The sequence below is a fragment of the Muntiacus reevesi genome, chromosome X (assembly GCF_963930625.1).
Source record: "Muntiacus reevesi chromosome X, mMunRee1.1, whole genome shotgun sequence".
Taxonomy (NCBI): domain Eukaryota; kingdom Metazoa; phylum Chordata; class Mammalia; order Artiodactyla; family Cervidae; genus Muntiacus; species Muntiacus reevesi.
The window spans coordinates 127067638-127093067 of NC_089271.1; the positions used below are offsets into that span (position 1 = coordinate 127067638).

The 25430-nt window shown below is 35.5% G+C and overlaps 1 protein-coding gene across 11 annotated transcripts in view; it reads left to right on the top strand.

The window, feature by feature from the left end:
• The window catches only part of THOC2 (THO complex subunit 2), a 113183-nt gene that overhangs the window by 82306 nt on the left and 5447 nt on the right, over window positions 1-25430 (top strand). For 3 of the 11 annotated variants that reach the window (XM_065916641.1, XM_065916642.1, XM_065916647.1), the window contains exons 21-38: window positions 964-1143; window positions 2130-2294; window positions 6693-6968; window positions 7992-8133; window positions 8786-8943; window positions 9862-9990; window positions 10352-10483; window positions 10574-10758; window positions 11266-11444; window positions 11690-11792; window positions 12459-12889; window positions 13092-13150; window positions 14543-14659; window positions 19332-19469; window positions 19804-19873; window positions 19956-20113; window positions 21987-22063; window positions 22527-22572. In XM_065916641.1, the coding sequence (XP_065772713.1) occupies window positions 964-1143; window positions 2130-2294; window positions 6693-6968; window positions 7992-8133; window positions 8786-8943; window positions 9862-9990; window positions 10352-10483; window positions 10574-10758; window positions 11266-11444; window positions 11690-11792; window positions 12459-12889; window positions 13092-13150; window positions 14543-14659; window positions 19332-19469; window positions 19804-19873; window positions 19956-20113; window positions 21987-22063; window positions 22527-22554 (2727 nt within the window). In that variant the 3' untranslated portion in view covers window positions 22555-22572. The other 8 variants (XM_065916644.1, XM_065916645.1, XM_065916643.1 and 5 more) reach the window with 7 other exon arrangements.

Below are 25430 nucleotides of genomic sequence, written 5' to 3' on the forward strand. Positions count from 1 at the left end.
GACTTAAAATTCAAACTGGGTGCATGCTACCTTTTAAAATCACATTAAAAAATACTTGGAAATATACCTCACCAAGGACATGAAAGACTTATTATGCTGAGAACTATTAAACATTAATAAAGGAAATTGAAGATGATTCAAAGAAATGGAAAGATATTCTATGCTCTTGGATTGGAAGAATTAACATTGTTAAAATGGTCATACTACCCAAAGCAATCTACAGAGTTAATGTCATCCCTGTCAAAATACCTAGGACAGTTTTTTTAACAGAACTAGAACAGATAAAAACTAGAATTTATATGGAACCATAAAAGACCCAGAATTGCCAAAGTAATTTTGAGGGAAGAAAAGCTGGAAGCATAACCCTCCCATACTTCAGACAGTACTACAAAGCTACAGTAATCAAAATGTGTGCATGTTCATAATAAAGAATTTAAACTTCACATAATTACATAAAACTAAATGTCAAAGCCATACCCTTCTCTTATAATCGTTCCCACCTCCTTTTTAAAAATTACAATGTTCTAGTTACCTTTTTAAAAAGCTGAAACAAAGTATAAAAGACAGTAATACACCTAAAGGGAAATAAATATCAAATCTTCTGTGGTCCGTCATACCCCAGCTGGCATAAATCTGAGCATAGTTACTCTGTTGTTGAATCTGCTCCAAACTGACTAAAGAATAATCCTCTATAAGGAACCACATGGTAGAAAGTGGAAAATATGTAGAAATTTAAAGACAATTGGCAGTTATCTTTAAGCCAGTGACTAAAGCCAGTGGCAGTAACAGTGTCAGTAAAATAAATTTGTCAAGAGAGGGAAGGAATGTAAGGTGTGTGAGATTTTTTATCTTCAGGATTGTAACCAAATCTTGCCTGTTTTGTTTTGTTTTTTTCTTTTTTCAAATCAGATGGCATGTGTTATGTACTGGTACACTAGTAAATTTATGTCTTCTCTTTTGCAGGGTGGTTATTTTGGCCAGATAAGGAACACTAAAAAATCCTCCCAGAGATTAAAGGATGCACTATTAGACCATGATCTTGCTCTTCCTCTCTGCTTGCTTATGGCTCAGCAGAGGAATGGGGTAATCTTTCAGGAAGGTGGAGAGAAACATTTGAAACTTGTAGGAAAACTCTATGATCAGGCAAGTTAAAGTGGCCTTTGTGTTTCTGTGGATTTTTAAATCTTGATAATGGAAAATACAGAATGTTATATAATTTGAAAAATGTCATTTGCTGATCGTATATATTATATATACCATGGTATATATATTATATGCATAATATATATATGTATATATTATGGTATATATATTATATATGGTATATATATTATGGTATATGATGTATATATGAAATAGACATTCTGGAAATAGGGACAATTTCTGTGCAAATTATGATATTTAAGAGATGGCTCTAGGGGATATAATAGTATAAGGTTTTCAGTCATTTTTGAAAATTTTATGGTACTAAACTTGCATTTATAATATACACAGGGTTAGAACAAAAACCTAACAAAAAGTGAATAATGATAATCATAGATTGTATAATGAACCCTTGATCAATTTTAAACTCTAACAACTTTACATGGTGATGTTAATTGTATCACTCTCTAAAAATGTATTGATGTGTTCCTGGTCAATAACATTCAGGTGACAAAAGACATAGTAATACGTCTCTAGTCAATAATGCGTTAAGCACCAAAACCTATGGCTAACCTAAAAAATGTGTTTAACTATCACCATATTACAAGGTAAAAAAAAAAATCACACGTGTTTTATAAAATTTTCTACTTTTAAGGGCCAAGAGAATTGACTTGTATATACATAATTTTGTTCTATAAAATTTAGGTAAATATATTTTACCACTAAAAGTGGTGAATTTGAGACCTCAGTTGACTATCAAATTCTCAAATTAGTCAACTTTTCAGGACTTGCATGTCTTTTTTGTAATATGATTATATGATTAAGTTTGTGGATTGTCTCCAAAGTTCTTTCAAGTAGTAATATTTGAAGTCTTAATTGTTAATCAAATATTGTTAAAATAACATCTTAGTCATTTTGGAAAACATTATGTTGGTTTAATAAAATGTTAGCACATTTGTGTTTTTTGTCTTATTTTTTAAATTTAGTGTCATGATACCCTGGTACAGTTTGGTGGGTTTTTAGCATCTAATCTAAGCACAGAAGATTATATAAAGCGAGTGCCTTCAATTGATGTGCTCTGTAATGAATTTCACACACCTCATGATGCAGCATTTTTCCTGTCTAGGCCAATGTATGCACACCATATTTCGGTAAGTACTTTTGCTGCCATTCCAAGAATGATTCCACATTACTTCTTAACTGTTTTATTTGTAAGTGCATAGTTTGACATAGGTTATTAGAGAGTTGCTCTTTTGTTAGCACTCAGCTCTGAGCAGTGGTCAATGAACATAACCCTTTTAAAAAGTGAAGTCTTTCTAGTTCTAGTTCTTTGTAGTTCTACTGTTACTACACTACCGGTTGTCCAAGTTGATATCTTATAGGCCCTCTAGAACTATAGTTTTTAAACATTAGTGCAGGTCATCAGGAAATTATTAGAGAACCACCAGGGAAGCATCTTAAAAACTTAACCCCATGTCCATAAATTCTGATTTAGAAACTTGAATGCTACCAGAGAATTTTTGCCTTGTTTTTTTTTAAAATAAGACTAGATGATTCTCATGCAGATGAATGTGGCATATCATTCTGAGAAACACCCCTAGTGAATACAGAGAATCCTGTTTCCTTAGTGACAGTTATCCTTGTCAGATAGTTGACTTGCTATTACACATATTGCCTTGAAAGAAAAGACTGAAAGACTTAACCACCCCCAAATATTGTAAATACTCTCGCACTCTGTTGTGTAACTTCTAGGAAAGGTATATTCATGGTTCCTGTTTTATTTCTCTCCACCTAAACAAAAAACAAATGAAAAGAAACAACAACAAAAAGCAAACTAGAGTCTCCCCAAGTAGGTTATCTCTTTAGTGACTGTACTGAAAATCAAGTAAGGATGTGGGGTAAGAGGAGAAAGCCCTTCCTCCTCTTCTCGATCTGCCACCTGGACTCTTCCCTTCAAAGCCATTACCTCTAATAGGAATTTACTTTTCCTTTTTCCTCAGGGCCATGGTCAGTCCTCTGTTTGAAAACTGTGTTCTTCTCCACTTTGACTAGAATCTAAGCATATTCTTCATTTTTGTGTAGGCTTGGATTCTGGCCCTTCTGTTTATCTGTTGTTTTTAAGTGTGTACTATGCAAGTCTTTCATTATAGATTTGAGGAAAGATCTTGGTTCCCCTCCCTTTAACTAGAATCCCTTCTCTTTTCAGTAGGGATACAGGGCTGTGTATTAGAGTTTGGCAAAAGACGCTGAGAAATTTGGGATCTAATTGATCATTTGATCAACCTAGTATTAGTTTTAAACCTAGCTTTTAGTGTTTACATATCAACTGCTACAGTCTCACACTTAACCTCCAACAACTAACTCAATGTTAATTGATTCAACTTTTGCTTGCAATACTGTGCTATATACTCTAGAGGGAAAAAGACAAAAAGAGAGTAAGATTGGGTTGTTGCTTCTCCTTCAGACTCTTCTCAATCCAGAAAATTGTTATATTCTCTTTGTGTCGTTATAGTTTGTGTTGTTGCTCCACCCCCAGTATGTCAGTCTCAGCTATATAACAGGGGACCTGATTTCTTCAGGGACTGAGGTGTGAGAATTGCTTCATCTCAGAAGTTCTGACCTATCGTGTACTATACTGAGAAATGAACACACTCATCAGTGATATTGAACCCTAGCAAAGAGGAAAACTTGGTTGCTTGAGGTTGGCTGAGCATTTCCAGGCCAGAAAATGGAGCAGGTCATTCATACCAACGACTACTTTTTCCATAGCCTGTAGAAAATATTGCTTAAGAGATAAAAATATCTAAACAAAGAAATGTCATTCCCCTCTCAGGGTTGAGAGGAAAACAGAGAACTACAGAGGTGACTATACAACCAAGTCAGGAGTAGGCCACATATCACCCCCTGAAAAGGGAGTTCCTTGGCAACCTTGGTTGCACTGGATTGGGCATCCAAGCTTCCCTTGGGATCCTTTCTTTGCCTCTTGCAAAAGCCACTCTTGAAGAACCTCCCCCTGCCCCTCTTAAAAAAACCTGTTTTGTTTTTTGGCCATGCCATGTAGCATGTGGGATCTTCGTTCTCAAACCAGGGACCAAACCTGCATGCTCTGCATTGGAAATGTGAAGTTCCAACCACTGGACTGCCAGAGAAGTCCCCTGAAGAACCTTTGATGAGAGAGTATGAGTATTAGAGGGCAGCTAGGACCCTTCCATAAAGTGGTTACTGGCAGACTCTCCTGGGAATAATTAAGCCAACCAAATACTGCTCAGATTGTTAGACCAAGAGTGTTTTGAACAGTAGTTAGAAGTACAGCAGAGACTTCCTGGCAGTCCAGTGGTTAGGACTCTGCTTGCACTGCAGGGGGCATGGATTCAGTTGCTGGTTGGGGAACTAAGATCCCACATGCCATGAGGCACAGCCAGAAAAAAACAGCAATAACAGTGAGTATCAGTTCTATTCCATAGGTCTAGTTCCCCAGGTGACTTTGTAGAACTGTTAAACTTATCAATTTGACGGAAGACATGAGCTTGAGGAGGGGTTAAACTGACTTTAGGCAAGGAAGTATTTGTCCTCAGCAAATATGAAGTATAGCCATCTTTTCTGATCGAGCCTGTTTTATTTTCAGCTAGATAGGAACCAGGAGGGTGCCTAGCAATAGAAGTCACAGATTCAGAATGAAAGGATTAGGGAGACTAGGGCTATCATTTAACACTCTCACGTTGTTGTTGTTTATTCACTAAGTCTTGTCTGACTCTTTGCCACCCCTTGGACTGCAGCATGCCAGGCTCCTGTGTCCATGGGATTTCCCAGGCAAGAATACTGGTTTTAATTGTTGAGACCCACCTTGCAACACTCGTCTCAAAGAAGGGCTTTTCCTCTAGTTCATATTCTAATTAATGACCAAATCAGGTAGATAAGCTATCTTATGCAGGTAATTTCAGCACTGTTTTAGTCTATGTTTTGTTAGAACCTCAACAGATATCATTCTGCACACATAGGTTCATATTAGTTGACTTAAGTAGGATTTCAGTAGGATCAAAAATTTTAAAGTCTTTCTTATCCCAGCTGCTATTCTCTCAGGTTTCTGGTATAATTGGGACCGCTCTCCTAAGTAATGTTCTTTTTATTTATAGCTTTGTCATCTGTAGCCTCAGTAGTTATCAGTGTGCTCTCTAAAAATGGGGATAACAGGAGATAATTTTTCTCACTTCTAAAATAATTGTCTGATGCTCTATTCCGCTTGAGATACCCTGTGAAACAAAGAGCACTTGGTGTGCCTTCAAGCCCATGAGCCTAGGGTATGGCAGCACTCAGTGGGAACGGCAGCCGAGTTGTAAGGAGCCAAGACTCTGCTGATCATGATGCAGAACTGGAAGTGGGACCTTTGAGTTCTGACCTTCTAGTTCTGGGTTCCATGTTTAGCAAAAACTGTGAATGATTTAAGTGCTTTTCTAGCGTAAAGAAGCAGCTAGTTTTAGATGTCCTCTTAGGTTCATCTTCAGGGATGATGCCTAGCCCAGACAGTTTTCTGGAAAGAAACTGAAGGACATGAGACAGTAGCAACAACTCTACTTTGTTTTGTTTTATTTTTTATGTTTGGCATATATTTTATGAACTATTGATAATATGTGGTCCCTTCCATTGTACTAACAGATTCTTTTATCCATACAATTAATCCCCTGACTTTCTCCCAAACCAATCAAGCCAAAAAATAAGCTATAGGAAGTCAGTTCCCATATGCTTTATACTTCAGTATACCATAGTCATTCAGAGAAAAACTTATTTGGCTTAGCAGTAGGATTGCTGGTAGGTCCTTGTTTGCCCAAGACTTTCCCAGTTTCAGCACTACAGTCTTGCATCCTTGGAAACCTCTCAATCTCTGGGAGATCTGGACACTTGGTCCTCCTACTTAGCAGTCTTATGGTAATGTTCTCATAACCTTTCTTTGTATTGATCCAGCTTCTTAATTGACAGATCACAACAGATGACAGGGGCTACATGTAGTGATAAAACATTCTATCTTGGTTTGCTCTTCTGCTTCTTTCCTAGTGTTTAGACCATCTAAACCACTACTTGGTTCCCTTGAATATTTCAAAAGCAGGAGTGGAAACCCCACCTGTTCAGTCCTTGATGCAGCAGCAAGAGAGTATAGTGGAGGAAATGGACAAGGGGTTCACATACCCTATTCACATACTCAGCAGAAACTTGTGCAATAGGAATCTTCTGAAAAGCTCCTAGTAAGCACACAGGACTAAATATTGAAACAGCTTCCAGGGATGATTTATCTTTAATGTTGTTGGTAAGAAATTAGATTTCCTGCAACATTTTTGATTGGTCATTTTCTGATTCTTGAAAAGAGGACCTAGGTAACTTTTTATTTTTTACTGGAGTATGGCCAATTAACAATGTTGTGATAGTTTCAGGTGGACAGCAAAGGGACTCAGCCATAGATATATATGTGTATCCATTCAAGGGAACCTAGGTTTTTATACTATGAAAATCATTGCTATAAATATTGTATGTATGTGTTTTTACTTTTTTATCTCCAGTCAAAGTATGACGAACTTAAAAAATCAGAGAAGGGAAGTAAACAGCAGCATAAAGTTCATAAGTACATCACATCATGTGAAATGGTGATGGCTCCTGTTCATGAAGCAGTGGTTTCCTTACACGTTTCCAAAGTCTGGGATGACATCAGTCCTCAATTCTATGCCACATTCTGGTCATTGACAATGTATGACCTTGCAGTTCCACATACCAGCTATGAACGGGAAGTCAATAAACTTAAAATCCAGATGAAAGCGATTGATGACAATCAGGAAATGGTAGGTTTTTGTTCTAGTAGCTCAAGAAAAATAACTTCATGGTATTAATTCAACATTTTCCATACCTTGGAACTATATTAGCTCAAGTTTCTATCTTGTTGTTATATAATGTTTTCCTAAGTAGGTTTAGAGATGATCTCTCCATGAGTTGGGGCAGGGGCTTGGTGAGTGCATGAAGGTTATGGTCAATCAGAAAGTATTCAAGTTTGCTTTTCTACTGAATGCTGTGCTAGCAACTTAAAATGGTCTATGTTACTAATTGCATGAAGAATAGGAATTCCCCAGAGGAGAATTCTTTAGGAGAAAACTTGATTGAGGAGGTGAGTCTTGAACTGGATAGGCCTTGATGGTAGGTTAGGTTTAGAAATATGGTGGCAAATTGGCGACTCTAGAGCTTCAGCAAAAGTATGAAGTAATCTAAAGTTTAAAGAGACCATTTGTACTATAGTGAATGGGCTTAGTGATAAATTTGAATGGTTAGGATGGTGCCCAATGCTGTAGAGCAATGAAAGTTAGAAAGGAAGGCTTGATAAAATTCAGAGGTATTTTAGATTCCTAAGCAAGGAAGCAATAATGGTAAAAATGGTACTTGAGAAAGCTTGCTCGTAACAGTGGTATGAAGGTTTAGTTTGGTAGGCCAAGGGACTGGCATTAGGCAGCAGACCACCTAGGTGCCTTTTGGGTAATTAATTATGAGGTACTGAGAGCATAGACTATGGTGGAGGTAGTGGGAATGCAAGGGACTTGTAAGCAGTTAGAACATTGAAACAGAGAAGGAGGGATCCAAGATGACTCTCTGCCTCAGACTAAAAGTACCACTGTTGAGAAGATAGCCTATTTTGGTAGAGTACAAAGACTGATTTTATTGATTGGAGGTGAAAGCACATCCAAGTGGGCTCCTAAACATCCCTGTTGAAGTAATTAGTATAAAATACTGGCATTTATCTCCTTAAATTTTTTTAATTAAAAGAAGGAGAAGTAATGTGCCTATAGTTAGAAAAGTATCTAACTTATACTTTGTAGCCTCCAAATAAAAAGAAAAAAGAGAAGGAGCGATGTACTGCCCTTCAGGACAAGCTTCTTGAAGAAGAAAAGAAACAGATGGAACATGTACAGCGAGTTCTGCAGAGACTGAAACTGGAAAAGGACAACTGGCTTTTAGCAAGTAAGTTGTTGGAATTGTTACATTTCTGCCACTTTACATTAAAAAAAGCAGACTTTTATAACTTTGGAGGTACTGAAGTATATTATGTTTGTATTTCAACTCAGTGTTCACTATCCCATTCTTTGGTTTAGTTGCTAAGTCGTGTCCGACTTTGTGAGCCCATGGACTGTCAGGCTCTTCTGTCCGTGGGATTCTTCAGGCAAGAACACTGAGTGGGTTGCCATTTTCTTCTCCAGGGATCTTCCTGACCCAGGGATCAAATCCGAGTCTCCTGCATTGCAGGCAGATTCCTTACCAACTGAGCTATAAGGGAAGCCCATTCCATTCTTTGGTTATTCATTAATGCAGAGTTGACTTCACATGTTCACTGAAAGAATAGATTTAGTTTGTGATGAAATTAATGAACCATATTGGCAGCTTATCACTCAACTCTTATGTATAAAATCTTATTTCTGGAGAAATTATAGGTAGAAAAATGTTCACAGAGTGAAAATGAAAGTCTTATCCCAGGCATGACCTTTTGGTTACAAACTATAAATAGTTTGTGGTTTTATAGCATTCTCTACACTAAAGTTAATGTTGTCATGTTTAGTGACCTTGAGGCACTTGAGGAAGAAGTTTACCACTTAATATATTCTTCCCTTATTTTTAGAATCTACCAAAAATGAGACCATCACAAAATTTCTACAGCTGTGTATATTTCCTCGATGTATTTTTTCAGCAATTGATGCTGTTTACTGTGCTCGTTTTGTTGAATTGGTACATCAACAGAAAACTCCAAATTTTTCCACACTTCTTTGCTATGATCGAGTAAGTTCTTTTTATTGCAACCTTTAAAAAAGTCTCACACAAAGATAGCTAAACATTATAATCTGTGAAGGTATTATTGTGTGTGTGGTTAAAAGTATGAATTCAAGAGCCAAGTGCCTGAACTTGAATCCTAGCTCTGCTACTTTCTAGCTATATGATCTTTGGCAAGTTTTTTTAATCTCTCTGTGCCTCAGTTTTCTATCTGTAAAATGGGATAATAGTACCGGATTCATAAGATTGTTGTGAGGATTAAATGAGTCATTACACACAAAAGCACTTTGATTAGTGCCTGGTATATATAATAAGCACCCCCTTGTTAATCCATTAACTCTACATTTGAGTTTATGTTTGTCATAATAGGTAGAACTCTATTCTGCATTCTTAACCTTCACCCCCTCAAAAAACAACAAAAAAGCTGCACATATGTAAAAGCTGGGACACTTTTTAGTATGGTCACATTCACAGATTTTTGCATCTGGCTTTTTTCTTAATAATAAATCACTGCATTTTATGGTTTAAAAATCTGATTTATGTTACAGCCTCTTAGCTGCCTATTTCTGGTTTCTGTCAGCCTCGCTTCTGCTTAACCCTGCTTAACTGCTCCCCGTAACCCCATTAATATCTACGGCTAAGTCTTTGTTAAAAAGTTATGATGTAGTAATAATGATATTTTTTTTCTTCTGTCATTGTAAATCAGCTTTCTTTATAAAAGTGGATTTTTGTTGTTATTGTTGCTTTATAAATGTACTGTTTTCTCACAAAAGCCAAAATCTTTAAAAGTCTTGGAATTGTGAATGTAAGAGGGGATGATGCATTTTGATTAAACCTACCTGTTTAGTTTATTATGATTGGTATTACATGGTCTTTTAATATTTTGAACTTGATCTGTCTTCATATCTCACACATTGTTTTCTGTAGGTTTTCTCTGATATAATTTACACAGTCGCAAGCTGTACTGAAAATGAAGCTAGTCGATATGGGAGATTCCTTTGCTGCATGTTAGAGACTGTGACCAGGTGGCACAGTGATAGAGCCACATATGAGAAGGTATGAGGAACAAATACTATTAAATTTTACCCATTTACCATGTATATAATGACCACTTCCAGTAAGCTCTGGGTTGTTTGGTTTTAAAAGGGAAGCTGAGTTCAAGATTCAGTTGTAAAACAATGTTTAAAATTTAAGCACAGTTCATTCATTATTAAAAAGTACTATATTTTTATCCTATCTCAAACTGACATTTCAAATGAATGTCACTGAATAAACTTAATCTTTCTGTGAAAACTACCTATAATTCAGATACACATCATATTTTCCCATGGAATCATTAGTCTACTTCAGTTTCAGCCTCTGCTATTTTGGAGGACAGAATCTTTCTTTAAAAGTGACAGCCTATTTTCTCCCTTAGGAATGTGGAAATTATCCAGGATTCCTTACTATATTACGAGCAACTGGATTTGATGGTGGAAATAAAGCTGATCAATTAGACTATGAAAATTTTCGACATGTTGTACACAAATGGCATTACAAACTAACCAAGGTAAGAAAAAAATTTATATTTCTCAAAGGTGTTTTTTTCTTCTTCATACTGCCACTTTTATAATAACAGATCTTAAAATGTTTGTTGTAGGCATCGGTGCATTGCCTTGAAACAGGCGAATATACTCACATCAGGAATATCTTGATTGTGCTGACAAAAATACTTCCTTGGTACCCAAAAGTTTTGAATCTGGGTCAGGCTTTGGAAAGAAGAGTGCATAAAATCTGCCAAGAGGAAAAAGAGAAGAGGCCAGATCTATATGCATTGGCTATGGGGTAACAGAATTATACTTTAATGTGATTTATGAGACTAGATTACAGAAGGATTCTGAAGACTCTAAAATGTTTTACAGTGTTGAAGTTTATCTTCTGCCTTACTTCAGGAGATTATGGGAGATTATGCGATCATGTTCCCACAGGCTGGTGAGAGTTGTCGCTTCTGATTATTAGCTTCCGGTCTGTACTGGATGAGAGTTTCAAAAGTCATACATAACATATTTTGGCTTGGAGGAAATGCAGTTTTATCATCAGTTGAATTATCAGATCTTCAATAGTGGGAAAAAGGCATTTTAGTTGAAGGATTAGTTTACATTGAAATTTTTATTTTTAAGAAAGCATCTAGGCTCTCCATAAAGACCTCCAGGAACTTACTGAAAATTAATATTATTTTATTCTTTGGAATCAAGTATCAGAGTGAATAACTTGCTAATTTTATTCTTTGAACCCCATGTTTGTGCCTTTTGATTTGTATTTGTATATTTAAACACTTTGTGCGACTTTCAGCTACTCTGGGCAGTTGAAAAGTAGAAAGTCATACATGATACCTGAAAATGAGTTTCATCACAAAGACCCCCCTCCGAGGAATGCAGTTGCCAGTGTACAAAATGGGCCTGGCGGTGGGCCTTCTTCATCGTCGATTGGAAGTGTATCCAAGTCAGACGAAAGCAGTACCGAGGACACTGGTATGCTTATTTGTACGAATTTATAAGTAATATATTTTGTTCCAGGAAACTGATATGTTTTGTATCCCATGACAAGTAAAATGCTGGCTTAGTGTTACTTTTTTGTTTCCTAAGTAGTAGTATGTTACTGCCAAGAAGTGATCACCCCTTTGTTTCTTTCTATCTAGTCTTTAATCATTTTGCTGTGACATTGTAGCTTATTTACATCTTGGGGCTTGTCAAATAAAACTTTACCTTTATTTCAGATAAATCAAGGGAGAGATCTCAGTGTGGTGTGAAAGCTGTTAATAAAGCTTCTAGTGCCACACCAAAAGGGAATTCAAGTAATGGAAATAGTGGCTCTAACAGGTAGGAACACTGTGCTCTGGACCAAAATTCTGAATTCTTATATGATTAACCAACCTCACTAGACATGAATGAAAGAGGATGATAGTTGAATACTAGTAAACTCACTTATGTTGGACTTAAAAATTTTGTGTATACTGCTGTTTGATGATATGCTTACCTTCCTCACATTTTTTATAATGCTGAAACTGCCTTTGTTTCCTCTACTGGAATATGCAGGGGAATGTATGTGTTGAAGTTTAAAAATTTTTTTTAGGATTGAGTGTTTGCTGTGGACAGTCTAGGTAAGAATAATTAATATGAAAGAAGCATACACTGATTTAGACCAGTGATCCATCCAACTAAGTGATCCAGTTCCTGATTATAGCATCCTTGGTTGGCTTATGGGATAGTTTTTGTTACTTTTTAATCCTCAAAGATTATGAACATATACAAAAAGGCCCAGCATCTCTTTAGTTACTCTTTCTTAATCTGCTGTTTGTGAATTTAGTTATTATTTATTGGATAAAGAAGTACTTCCCTTTTGTCTTAAAGTTGTCCTTTAGTTTTCAAAGGGTTACTCTTAGTTCTGAAATTTTTGAAGTCAGTAAAAAAAATGCTTTATGATTTATAACATTGAATATATTTTATGGCCATTTTATCTTAAAATCTCATGTTTTCCTTCTTAAGCAGCAAAACTGTTAAAGAAAATGACAAAGAAAAAGTAAAAGAGAAAGAAAAAGAGAAAAAAGAAAAGACTCCAGCTACTACTCCAGAGGCCCGAGTACTTGGTAAAGATGGTAAAGAAAAACCAAAGGAAGAACGGCCAAATAAAGATGAAAAAGCAAGAGAGACGAAGGAAAGAACACCTAAATCTGACAAAGAGAAAGAAAAATTCAAGAAGGAAGAAAAAGCTAAAGATGAGAAATTCAAGACCACTGTCCCGAATGTAGAATCAAAGTCAACTCAAGAAAAGGAAAGAGAGAAGGAGCCGTCCAGAGAACGAGATATAGCAAAGGAAATGAAATCAAAGGAAAATGTTAAAGGAGGAGAGAAAACACCAGTTTCTGGGTCCTTGAAGTCACCTGTTCCCCGATCAGATATTGCAGAGCCTGAAAGGGGCAAGTTTAGTTTGTCTTTCTTTTTACTTGTTTACCTTTGGTTGTTATAATTTAAAGTTGGTTCTTGTTTTGGCAAGTTATCTAGGGACTTAACTAGGGAGAAACTAATACTTAAGAATCTTAGAAGTTGGTGTTTTTTTTTAAGTGTTTGGGAAAAGTGGAAACATACCTTAATTATGAATATATCTTTTCATCCCAACAGAACAGAAACGTCGCAAAATTGATACCCATCCTTCTCCATCACATTCCTCAACAGTAAAGGTTAGTATAGCCTGAGGAAGGCAGCGTCCATGTTAGGCTCACCTGTTTGGAATACGTGTCCTGACTTCCTTCAAGTCTTGTGCCAAGTATTCACTGGAGCCACTGGAGGTTTTATATTGCATTAGAAAATGATGATTTTTTTTTTGGTGGACTGATATTTTTTTCCTATCGAGTATTTTTCCTATGAGAATATTAAAACTTCAAGGACCTAGCACTAATTTTGTAGTGTTTCAAAGTGCAAGAGAGATTTTTCCCAGAAGTGCCTCACTGCTTTAAGCAGTCTTTTTTGGAGTGCAATGGTAGCTACAAGCAAATGAATCTTTGCAGCAGAATGAAGCCTATTTTCCGGCATAAATATTGAAGAATATATATCACTGAAGACTTCCTGGATGATACAGGATAAACAAGATACCTCTGAATTCATCAAGCTTCTTGATGAGCATCATACCGATGTGTGCCTTCTAAGAAGGAGTCTTGAAAGGAGTTCCATTTTAAAGTCTCCTTGGTGATCAGTTCTCCTGTAGTTGTGTATATTCAGTGAGCATGCAGCTTCTGTTGTATCTTCCCTTGGAGGTTTGTTTATACCCATTGGGTTCCCAACAAGTTGAACCTTGCAGATGTGGCATCCAATCCTACCACCCAGCAAAGAGAAACCCCAGGCATTCAACTGCAGCACAAAATCGTGGGTGTAGCCTTCTTGAAGACTCAGGGTAGCCATTCCTTGCTCCATATTTAATTTTAATTCTAAAGTCATCTAATTTCATGGAATCTTTGAATTTGCAGTACGTTGAACTTTTAAACCTGTAAGTTAACTAATTCTTCATCAAGAGCACTGTGGTTGAATACCGTAATTTCATTTTCTTTCTTTTTTTTTTTTAACGTCTTTTTTTTGTGTGGGAGGTATGAGATTTACAGTTAGAGGCACTTTGCAAAAAGAAAAGAGTTAATTACTCTTTTATAGAATATATTTTGTTTTCTTGTTAATGTAATGCCACTGAGTTTTCTGGCTAGAATAAAATTTGTGTATATTTATGACAGTCACAAGTAAAGTTTGAAACCTCCCTATTAAAGAAAAACTATGAAAATATAAGACAATGTTGTGATCTCCACTATCTTAAGCTTTTTTGTGGAGAAAAAATATTTTGCTTTCTTAAGCTTTTTAATGTTACTTGTAGCTTAAATACAGTATTATGAAAAAATGTAGCATTGACATTTATTTTTAAATTCTGAGCAGAGAAAGATTTTTATTTGTTGCAATGAGTACATATAATTAAGTTTTTTTTTTAACATTACAATTCCATTACATAGTTTGTTTTTTTTTTACTGTTGATATTCATATAATAATGACATCATGAGATTTATCCTCACAAGAAGTAGCTGGTTTATTTCCAGGTTACAGCCATACTTCCCAAAGTTCCTCTGGGTTCTGAGAACTATGCCAGCTCACCTGTCATCTCCATTCATTTTCTACAGGACAGTCTCATCGAACTCAAGGAGTCTTCAGCAAAGGTTTGAGTCTTTTAAAATCATCATGCCTAAGTAAAACAAAGAAAAATTCGTTACTTCATTTGTTTAGTAGGTACCCTCACCCTAGTAAATTCAGTAAGCTAGTGGAATAATCTTTAAAAATACCTATCATAAACTGAAACAGTGGATGATGTGGGGATGATCCCTTTAGTGAAATTGTTACAAAATGTTATGTAATGTGGCAACCTTTCTATAATCTCTCCTTGCTTGCTGTTATGCCTTATCCTTTTATGCTTCAAAATCTGAAAATAAGTTTAAGATATGCGGAGGGAGTTGGTTTTTTTGAGGGGGAGTAGGCTTATTTAATTTCTCAAAACAAATCTGTCAGACTGTTTTCTAATTTTTTTAGATAACCCAGAAGACCAAAAGATATATCTGATGCTTTCACATAACTCTTCTAAAAACTGAGCCCATCTCAACCCATAAACGTCAACCCATTTTATGTCACGTCTGCCGAGCTACCTTTTTGGTAGTTGTGGCATGTTATCAAAAAGTATGGTTAATGTAAACTAATCTTTCTCTTGGAGGGGAATATTCAACTCAATGCTTGTGTTTACTTGTCAGTATTAATTCTTGCCTATTCTTGAGTATTCTGCTACTAAAAATAATGTGCAGTTTGTGTATCTTATTACAGAATTCATTCATTTCATGATTATAGTTGAATTGTCCAATGTTCATGTTATTTTGTCTTTATTATTATAAAATTTGTACCCTGTTTCACTTTGATTTTCTACTTTGCCTTCTCTTATATCTGCTAAGTATGATTCCTTACTGGTGAACCAGTAAAAAATGATATCTTGGAACAAAGCCAGTTGACAGTACTAACCGCTTTTAGAACTATAGCTTTAAATTGAAATGTCTGTGGATATTGGGCAAGTAAGCACTAATTTTTAACAGCTTAGATTAGCCAATATGCCTGTGTCCTGAAATTGTAGCATTGTTTTTAGAATATACTGTATTAAGTGCGAATGGTTTCTTTTAAAGTAAAATTTTTGCTCTATTGATGATGTATTCCAGTATAGTAGGTTTTTATAACCAGAGTGGGACTGTGTATGTATGTCAGTCTTAACCGTCAGTGGCTTGTGTGGGCTGTTTTAAATTCATGGATTTACATTGTTATCTTGTGAATATTTCCTGGAACATATTTTGAAGCAGTTGGAAACCTGCTGTTATACTTAACTGGATTTTTTAATCAATGATAAAGATTATGATTCCTTGCATTTTGTGAAAGCCTTTTGAAAATAAAACATATGAGATAAGCATATGTTATCTCATTTCATACTCATCATAGATGTTGTGAGGCAGGTAGGGCAAGTAGCAGTGTCTTTTTTTTTTTTTTTTAACAAATAACAGACTAAAGTTCCTGACCTTTTCCCAGTGGCGTATAACTTGTTAGCACCAGAACTTGTACTAAAATTAAGGTTCCTCAAGTATTCTTACCACCATGAAAAAAAAGTTGCAAAAAAATAGTTCTTTGATTCCTAGCACTCATATTTCAATAGTAGTTGAAAGCATTCTTAACTTCTTCCGTGTGTTTGTCTTATTTTTTAAATTATAGTGATTAAGGGGTGATTCCATCCCCTTAAAAAACAGATAGTGATTTTGTGGGCATTTAAAATTCAATAGATTTATTCCATATTCAGTTGGAACATTTAGAAATGGCATATGAATACACTTGTAAAAATTGTGACTCATACCACTTTTCAGATCCTTAGTGCCTGACAGTATGATTAGATGTTCAGTACATATTTAAAATGAACTTCTATGCCTTTGGACTTGTTAAAGCGTCCAAAGTTCACCAGTCTGCATAGTAGTTGATGTTGCTTTTTGTGTGTCTAGGAAAGTTTACTAGCGTATGAATGTCTTAGAAAATTTTTTTTTCTGGATTTTGAGTGCTTTCTAATATGAATGATCTATAAATAAACTCACTGTTTCTGTGGTAGCTTTTACTTTTTAGAGGATTTGAAAGGTATGTGTCTATATTTTCAGGTCACTTTGTTATTGTACATACATGTAAAAATGTTTCCCTGCTTTAGTTTCATCTTTTAGTTATACTTTGTCCAGGATCCTCTTTTTTTTCTAATATAATAGTCGCTATTTTCATTTTTTAATCCATAGTGAAAGTAATACATGGACTTGGCTTTTCAAGATGAATTAGTATCCAAATCTTTTCTGTCAGTTCACCTTCTACCCCCAGTTTCCAGTTGGCATGTTTCTAGTTTTGGTCCATTGTGTTTTTATTTAGCAGTCTTAGCACTTACATTGGATAAAGTATGAATAGCAGGCTCCTTTAAACCAAGCTTCTCTGTAATTTCAGAGGGGAGCGATAACCCCCCTCAAAAAATAAACTTCAGCTTTTAATTCTGTTCATCGTCTTAAAACAAGGGTCTACAACCAAACCTGAACCTACATGTCAGGCCATCTTCATATGTATTGAGTACTCACTGTGTGTACAAGGCACTGGGAAGTATGTAAAAGTAGAAAAAGGGAAATTAGCTTCCTTGTCATCCTGCAAACTGTGTTATGGACAAAAGTAAATGACATGATATTAATTGGGAATACGTGCCACCAAAAAGGCTAATATAAAATAAGAGTTCACTGGACAGTGATTTGTGGAGTTGAGGGAATGTTGAAGTGCTGATGGCTTTTGAAGTCAAAGTAGGAGTTTAAGAGATTAAGGTAAAAATGAACACCTGTTCCAGTGAAGACACCTGCTGGGAAGTGCAGGGTGTTAGGGAGCAGCAGCAGCCACAGCCTAGAGTACATTGGATTAGTCCATAGTAGAATAGAATTGTGCAAAGATTGTGAAGAGCTTGGAATACTCAAGCTAAGGAAAATTATTTTGTGCCATAGGAAATGAGAGACTGTTTTTGTAGAAAAGAGTATTGTCATCAGAACTATTCTTAGAAGGATAGAAAGAAGGAATAGAACTGGTACATTTCTAAGCTAAGAATTTCTAGGTTTCCCAATTCCTTGCAATACAGAATTCAAGTTAGGTACACTTCATTCTTGTGGAGGAGTGTGCATGTGTGCATGCCTGCATACAGGCATGTGTATTGCAATAATATTGCTTTCTTTGTCTTGTCAGTTTCATGAGTAATATTGACTTAAGGTGAATAAACTCCTCAGTTAGAAAATCTTAGTGTCATTTAGGGCATGTATCCAGCAAGAGTACCTTTTGGACAAACACTTTTATGATTGTTTCTCATTCTCTTGCTCTTTGTTATTAATAAACATTTTGTCTATTTCAGTTGATCATCAACTTATATACATTGAATTTTTAAAGAATCTACTTATGCATTGCTGTGGCAGTATTTCTGAGCAAACTGAATTGACAATATTTGGTGGTGTTAAAAAACAAGTGTTAATTCTCAAACTGATGGCCGTCTTTTTTTCTGTATTCCTTTGAATACCAAAGGATTTGTTTATGGAAAAATATTTGACTTTTGACTCACTGTTCTTTTCATTCTCAAGGTATATTTAGAATTGTGTAGTTATATAATGAGTTATGTTCAGTATTCTGCGTAATTTTTAATGTCTTAAATGCAAGCTTATAGCACAGTTATAAATGCTGCAAGTTTAGGTGTCTGATTATTTCCTTAATATTTTCTTTTCTAATGGATTTCCATATTTACAACTTGTATAAGTAAGATTACCTCTTATTTAGAATTAGCACATCCTTGATCTTTGGCTATTTTATGGCCTTTGGGCCTTTCATTGGAGAAAGAATAGGCAAAAGAGAACATTGATTCATCATTTTTCAGTCTGTTTCATCAACCTCAATGGACAATATGGCTTTCTGAGCTTTTCAGAACCAGTAAGACAAATTTTGGGCTTCTCTGGTGGCTCAGATGGTAAAGAATCCACCTGTAATTCGGGAGACCTGGGTTCGATCCCTGGCACAGGAACATCCCCTGGAGGAGGGCATGGCAACCCACTCCAGTATTCTTGCCTGGAGAATCCCATGGACAGAGGAGCCTGGCAGGCTACAGTCCATGGGGTCACAAAGAGTCGAAGACGACTGAGTGACTAAACACAGCACAGCACAAGACAAATTTTACAGTCAATTATGATTGTTTTACAGAAACCGGAGTGCTTTCAGAAGTAGAGAATATGCAACCTTTACTATAACAGTGATTAAAGGATAATCTATTCATGATTTATAGTGAGGCAGAAAAGACTTATTAGTAAAGTCATGGCTAGGTTTTATATTATACTTTCCTCACTGTCATCAGTTGCTTATCAGTGAATAGTAAAACTTTTTAAAATTTCTGATTGTGTAGAGTTTTTTTTTTAATAGTGGAGAAAGTCCAGTAACTATTTTTGACACATGAACTCTTGTAATGATGGTAGCTATAGGTCTTCACAGTAGAACTATATAAGGAACTGTAGCTTGTGAATTTAATAATAAAAATCTCAGTTGAGGGAGGAGTGAACTGGTTGAATTTAAATGATAAACATTTACAAGGTCAAGAATTGAAGTCTTTGCATAATTTGTGCCATGCCCTTTTATTTTACCTCTCATAATCCATGCAGCTGACCAGTTTTGACTTTGGGCCTACTACCAAATGTCTTTCGTTAAATAAACAATCGAGCAAATGATGTCAATACTGGAAAACTAATAATCTTTAGTAATATTGCCTTAATTTAACAGCTCTACATTAATCATACTCCTCCACCACTGTCCAAGAGTAAGGAGAGAGAAATGGACAAGAAAGATTTGGACAAGTCAAGGGAAAGATCCAGAGAAAGAGAAAAAAAAGATGAAAAGGACAGGAAAGAGCGGAAAAGGGTTTGTAATTTTTTAAAAACTAGTTTGGAAAGTTCATTATCATGTACAGTAGTGTCTGTTGCCTTATCTAAAGTACTAGTTTGTTGCATGACAGTCTATTATTTGGTGTTTAACTGGTATTTTCACCCTAAAGTGTGTTTGAATCTTCTACAGTTATAAGGATCTTCAGCCTAATAATCTCTACCAGCTCTTCTTGCCTATCATGTCATTTTACCAAGTATGTGAAACTACTGCAGATATTCTCCAATGCTAGTTAGCTGTGCTCTTCTTGTAGAAAAGTAGTACTTTAAAACAAAAACTTTCAATCAACGTAGTTCACAATTCTTGGTTCTAGGATCACTCAAACAATGACCGAGAAGTGCCACCGGACTTAACCAAGAGGCGGAAAGAGGAAAATGGAACAAGTAGGTAGACTTATTAATACTTTCCAAGTAGTCATCAACCTGAATTGAAAAAGGCTTTCATAATTCTCTTTTATAATTTTAGTGGGGGTTTCAAAACACAAAAGTGAAAGTCCATGTGAGTCTCCTTATCCAAATGAGAAAGACAAGGAAAAAAATAAGTCAAAATCTTCAGGCAAAGAAAAAGGCGGCGACTCATTTAAATCTGAAAAGATGGATAAAATCTCCTCTGGTGGCAAAAAGGTAAATTATGAGAACAAAAGGAACAATGAAACATTTTCTTAGAAAATCTCCCATTAGAAAATTTAGACAATATTGCAGGGTTTTTTTGTAGTCAAATAGTCTTCTGTTAATTATTTGGGGGTGGGAAGAGGAGGTTTTGGAGGAGGGCAGGTTTTCTTGGAGAACTTGAAGCGGTTTAGTCCCAAATTGCTGGGAGGGTAGAATTAAGATTACTTCTGAATTTCCCTTCCTCTCCATTCCACTCACACCTACTTCTTGTCATTGAGTTTCAGTGTGTTTTAGTGTGTTTTCTTTTTTCTCTCACAACAATTCTTGTAGTTTCTCTTTGGTCATGAGATTAAAATGTGGTCACATGTATTCTGCCTGATCATTACACTGTTATAAGGTCTTTCTCATTTTTCAACACACCTTTATAACATTTTCTCCTAATAAACTTATGTTTACATCTTATATTTGATTTTAAAATTAAGTGTAGTGTGCATTCTCTTAGATACTAATGGATAATACTCAGAATATATCCCATGCATCTGTCATAAAGTAAGCAAGTCATTACTTAAGTGTTTACAAAGCATCATTATATTTAGTCAACATATATGCCATATATTCATAGCTCTTAAAAAAAGTTTTTGAAAATTATAAGGTGATGGTTTTAAAAGGGAGGCTGCTTTTTAAGTATTTTAAACTGAGGTAAAATTTCACATGTTATTAACCATTTTAAAGTATATGATTCAGTGGCGTTTAATATATTTACAGTGTTTTGCACTTATCATCTCTGTCTAGTTCCAGAACATTTTCATCACTCCAAAGGGAAACCACATACTCATCAAGTCATTCCCCATTTCTCCCTCCCTTTAGCCTTTTCACAACTCTGAATCTGCTTGCTATCTCTATGAACTCTTTATGAGCTTATCAAAAACTCTGGCTATTTCCTATAATTGGAACTGTATAATAATGTGGCCTTTTGTCTCTAACTTCTTTCACTTAGTGTAATGTTCTTGAGATTATTCATGGTGGTGCATGTATCAGTACTTCATTTGTTTTCATGGCTAAATAATATTCCATTGTTCGAATATACAACATTTGCTTATCCATTCATCAGTTGATGGACTTTTGTCCTGTTTTCCACCTTTGGCTGTTGTCATTTGTGCTGCTACGAACATTTGTGTGCTACTATGAATTATTTGTTTGAATATCTTTTTTCAGTGATCTTGTGTATATACCCAGGAATGAAATATCTGGGTTATATGGTAATGCTATGTTTAGCTTTTTGAGGAACCACCAAACCATTTTCCATAGTGGCTGCACAGCTTACATTTCTACCAGCGATATATGAGAGTGCCAATTTCCCTACATCCTTGCCAACACTTGTTATTTTCTGTTTCTGTTTTATTAATTTGTTTTTACTGTAGCCATCCTAGTGGGTGTGAATTAGTATCTCACTGTCATTTTGATTTTGTGTTTTCTTAATGACTAATGATGTTGAGCACCTTTTCATGTACTTGTTGGTCATTTGTATATCTTTTGAAAAAATCTATTTAGATGCTTTGGCCATTTTAAAAATTGTATTGTTTGTCTTTTTGTTGCTCAGTTGTAAGAATTCCTTATGTAGTCTTGATATTAGACACTTATGAGATACATATATGCAAATATTTTTTCCTGTTCTGTAGGTTGTCTTTTCACTTTCTTGATAATGTTCTTTGATGCATACAAGTTTTTATGTTTGATGAAATTCAGTTTTGTTTTGCTTGTGCTTTTGGTGTTATATTAAATAAGTCTGAAGAAAAATTAATGTCTGGTGGGTGATGAAAGGGATTTTAAGCTGATTTTTGTATTTGGTTTTCCCTTCCTCAACTAATTCCACCATTCGTTATAGGAGTCCAGGCATGATAAAGAAAAGATAGAAAAGAAAGAGAAACGGGACAGTTCAGGAGGAAAGGAAGAGAAGAAACAATATCCTTTTCATCTTATAGATGTTTTTAATCTATATAATGAAAAACTTTGATACTGATCTTATTTAGGATTGTACCCTTGTAATATGTGTCTAAATGCTTAAGGGCTTACTACCTTTTAAATGGTCTCTCTAGTTAACCCTCTCAAATGTATAAAACGTGGAAATGGGAGACTTGATTGTTTTTTTTAACTTCTTTGGTAACTGAGGTTGTTTTATGCCACCAAGGGATTTAAAGTCCCTCTGGCTCTCCCACCAAGAGGAAGAAAGGAGACAGTCCCTTGGGCTGGGGGCATGGGGACTAGCAGGGCAAGATGCTGCTGCAGATGAGCAGAGCTGGTAGAGTCTGAGACTGCCAGGCTAGCAAGAGTCAGTTAGGCCTGCAGGCTGAGGGGTTGTACTAAAAGATGAGACACGATTCTTTTTACCCCCCGAAAAGTTGTTTTCCCTTAATTTGTCATCTACTCATAAGTCCTCGGACAAGCACAGATAATGAAGACTTTCAATCAAGGTGAGTGTTCTCTCACCTCTTTTTCATTTAAAGATAGAAATACAAAATGAGATATGATAATGTTGAAGAAACTAGATTCATTTTTGCAAGACACAACTATAGTTTTTCACCTAAATATAATGCTCAGGTCTTTGGGTAAAGATGTGAAACAAGATTCATGGTTATTTTTGAGCTGTTTTCATTTTAAGCTTGCTGATTAGCCATGCCTTTTTTTTTCTTTTTTAAAGCACCAGGATATGTTTAAAAACATCTGGCTTTCTCTCCACTGCTCATTCCCATCTTCTCTGGATGATTAATTACTTTTTTTAAAGTACCTTATAGATGGTGGTGGTATCTGCATTTTACAGGGGAAGAAACTGAGACTTTTATTAAGAGGTTAAGTGGAAGGGAGTGACAGAGAGATTACCTGACATGGCCAGCACGTAAACATAGACCTTCTTGCCTGCTAGTGTTCTGTCATCTTTTGCCTTTCATGCCGACATGTTATTCAGAGATTTTTTTTGTCTTAAGTTTCTCGCTTCTCTATCATTGCCAATGTTTTTCAAAGCCAAAAATATGGTCTGTGCTTTTAGTTCTGGAATTTAAAATAGGCAATTTTGTTTTCAAAGTAGTTATACCTTACATGAGTTTTAAAAAATGTTTTATCCATCTTAAATTATTTGTGGACAGAGTGTTCAGAACCCTTAATATGATCTTTTTTGAGCACTCAGATAATCATCTGCAAAGTTATTGTTTAGTGATGCCTTAGGATTATTGAGGTATGTAGTATGATTTGCCCTCTACAGCTAATGGTTTGAGATGGCAGTATTGAAGTTGTTGAATCTTTTATAGTCAATTTTCTTGTTTCCATATTAGCTGTCACTTCTTAATGATATCAGGTATACTTACATTCTCTAGCTCCCTCCTAATATTATTTGCTTCTTCTAATCTTTTATGAAACTGGATGGATAACCAAGGCTGTTCACAGTTTGAATGAGAAATATCTGAGAGCCTATTCCATATAAAGCGGTGAACTTTAGAGTATGGATTTTGTTGTTTATTTTGGCTACAGAGCAGGGATTTGAGGTTGTCAGGTAGGTAACTTCCTGACAGATTATGTGCTTTTTCTGTTTTATTAGTCTGTGCTTGTTTTCTAAGTATTAGCGTAGAAGGGAAGATGAGAGTTGTGAGAGAGCTTTTAAGAATTTAGTAGATTTTTTTAAATTAGGAAGATTATAAAAGAATATTACCTATTCTTAAATTCTAGCTATCCCTTTACCTAACAACTAGCTGTCTTCCCTGGTGAACGATAAACTCTTAATCTTTTTTTATTCTTCACCATAACCTTCCTTTTAGTTGGCATTTTACTTTTTGCTTTTTACTTCTTGCTGTCACCTGGTCCCTTTATTTAAAAAAAAAAAAAAAAAAAGCTCTACCTCTTGTATCTTCATTAGGAATGGGCCAATCATTATCATTGACAGCTTTCACTGTGGTTTTATACGTCTCTCTTTATTCTTTCCTTGCATAGACTCTTTGTGAAGCACTGGTAGACTTTTCCTTTTTTTTTTAAGCTGTTACCTTCTAGGGTTGGTCAAGTCTTTATGCTGTTCCTTTTCATTTAGAGTTCTCATCATTTCTGATTGGCATCGTTTACCTTTAGGCCACTTCAAATCTGCTGTTCCTTGGTCCCTTTTTAATTTTATATTATAAAGAAAGGAGAAAAAAAAAAAAAGAAAGGAGAACTGCTACACATGTCACATTTCCGTGATTCAGAGATGTCATTAATTATAAGATTCATTGTTGCTTTATAGAACTGTTTTTTTTTTTCTTGAGAAAAGTGCATAGAGAAATGACATTGATTTGTAAGTGTCACCCTGATTTCAGAAACATTAAAATGATCATGTTAGAGTTAAGAAAATATGAATGTGACCCAGATTAAATTCCTTCCAAAGTCTTCTTTTCCTGTTTCATAGTTTTTGGTTGCAAAATCCTTTCTGCTTGTTCTCTGTATTTCCTGTTACTTGTTTTTGCTAACGTCTTTGTCCAGATTCATCTTACCTCTCTTTGATTTGGTTTCTGGAACACAACTAACTTCTTTGCTTTTAACCTTTTCCCCTAGTTTAATCTTTAAAAATTCCTGTCTATGAAAAATTTCCACTTAGAACCATTCTTTAGAGTCTCAGTTTTAAATTGATATGTATGGTCTTCAATTCATTAATATTGAGTTCAGCTATCTTTTGAGAGTCCTTTAGTGAGCCAGACATTGCTAAATTGAGACTTGCTTTTAGGTTTTGAGAAACTCAATCTACTTGCACTTCGATCCTGGATTCTTGATTTCAAAGAATATTAACAATTAACTCTCTGCTGCCCATCTGTATTTGTAGTATACTACATTCCTATTCTAATACTCTACTCCAGCGAGGCCTAATATATTTTACTGGTCTGTCTGTCACCTCCATCTCTTATGTGTAACCTAGCTCTTAACATTTAAACCCAAGGTTGCAAATTCTCAGCCCTTAGGCAGTTGTGGATTATTAGACATACCTTCTTGGCCTTCCACAGTAATAACATTTTCAGAATAGTTAACAAAATCCAAATGTTACTTTCTAGTGAAGAACCGAAACACCTGGCAACATTGGGTTCTCATTTCTGCATGGCAGCAATCAGCTAGACCTGCCTAGGTGCTTGTCTCCCTTAAATAGAAGGGGTCTTTTTTGTAGTTTGCCTCAATCAGGCCCCAGTAGGTGCACTTCCATTTGTTTCCACTTTATACTAGCCCCTATAAACAATTGATTTTGTAATCCCCATTCTGAGTCTTTCTTCTTCAGTCCATACTTGGAAACTGACCTCCAAAGTGCTCAAAGATTGCTTATTTTAGG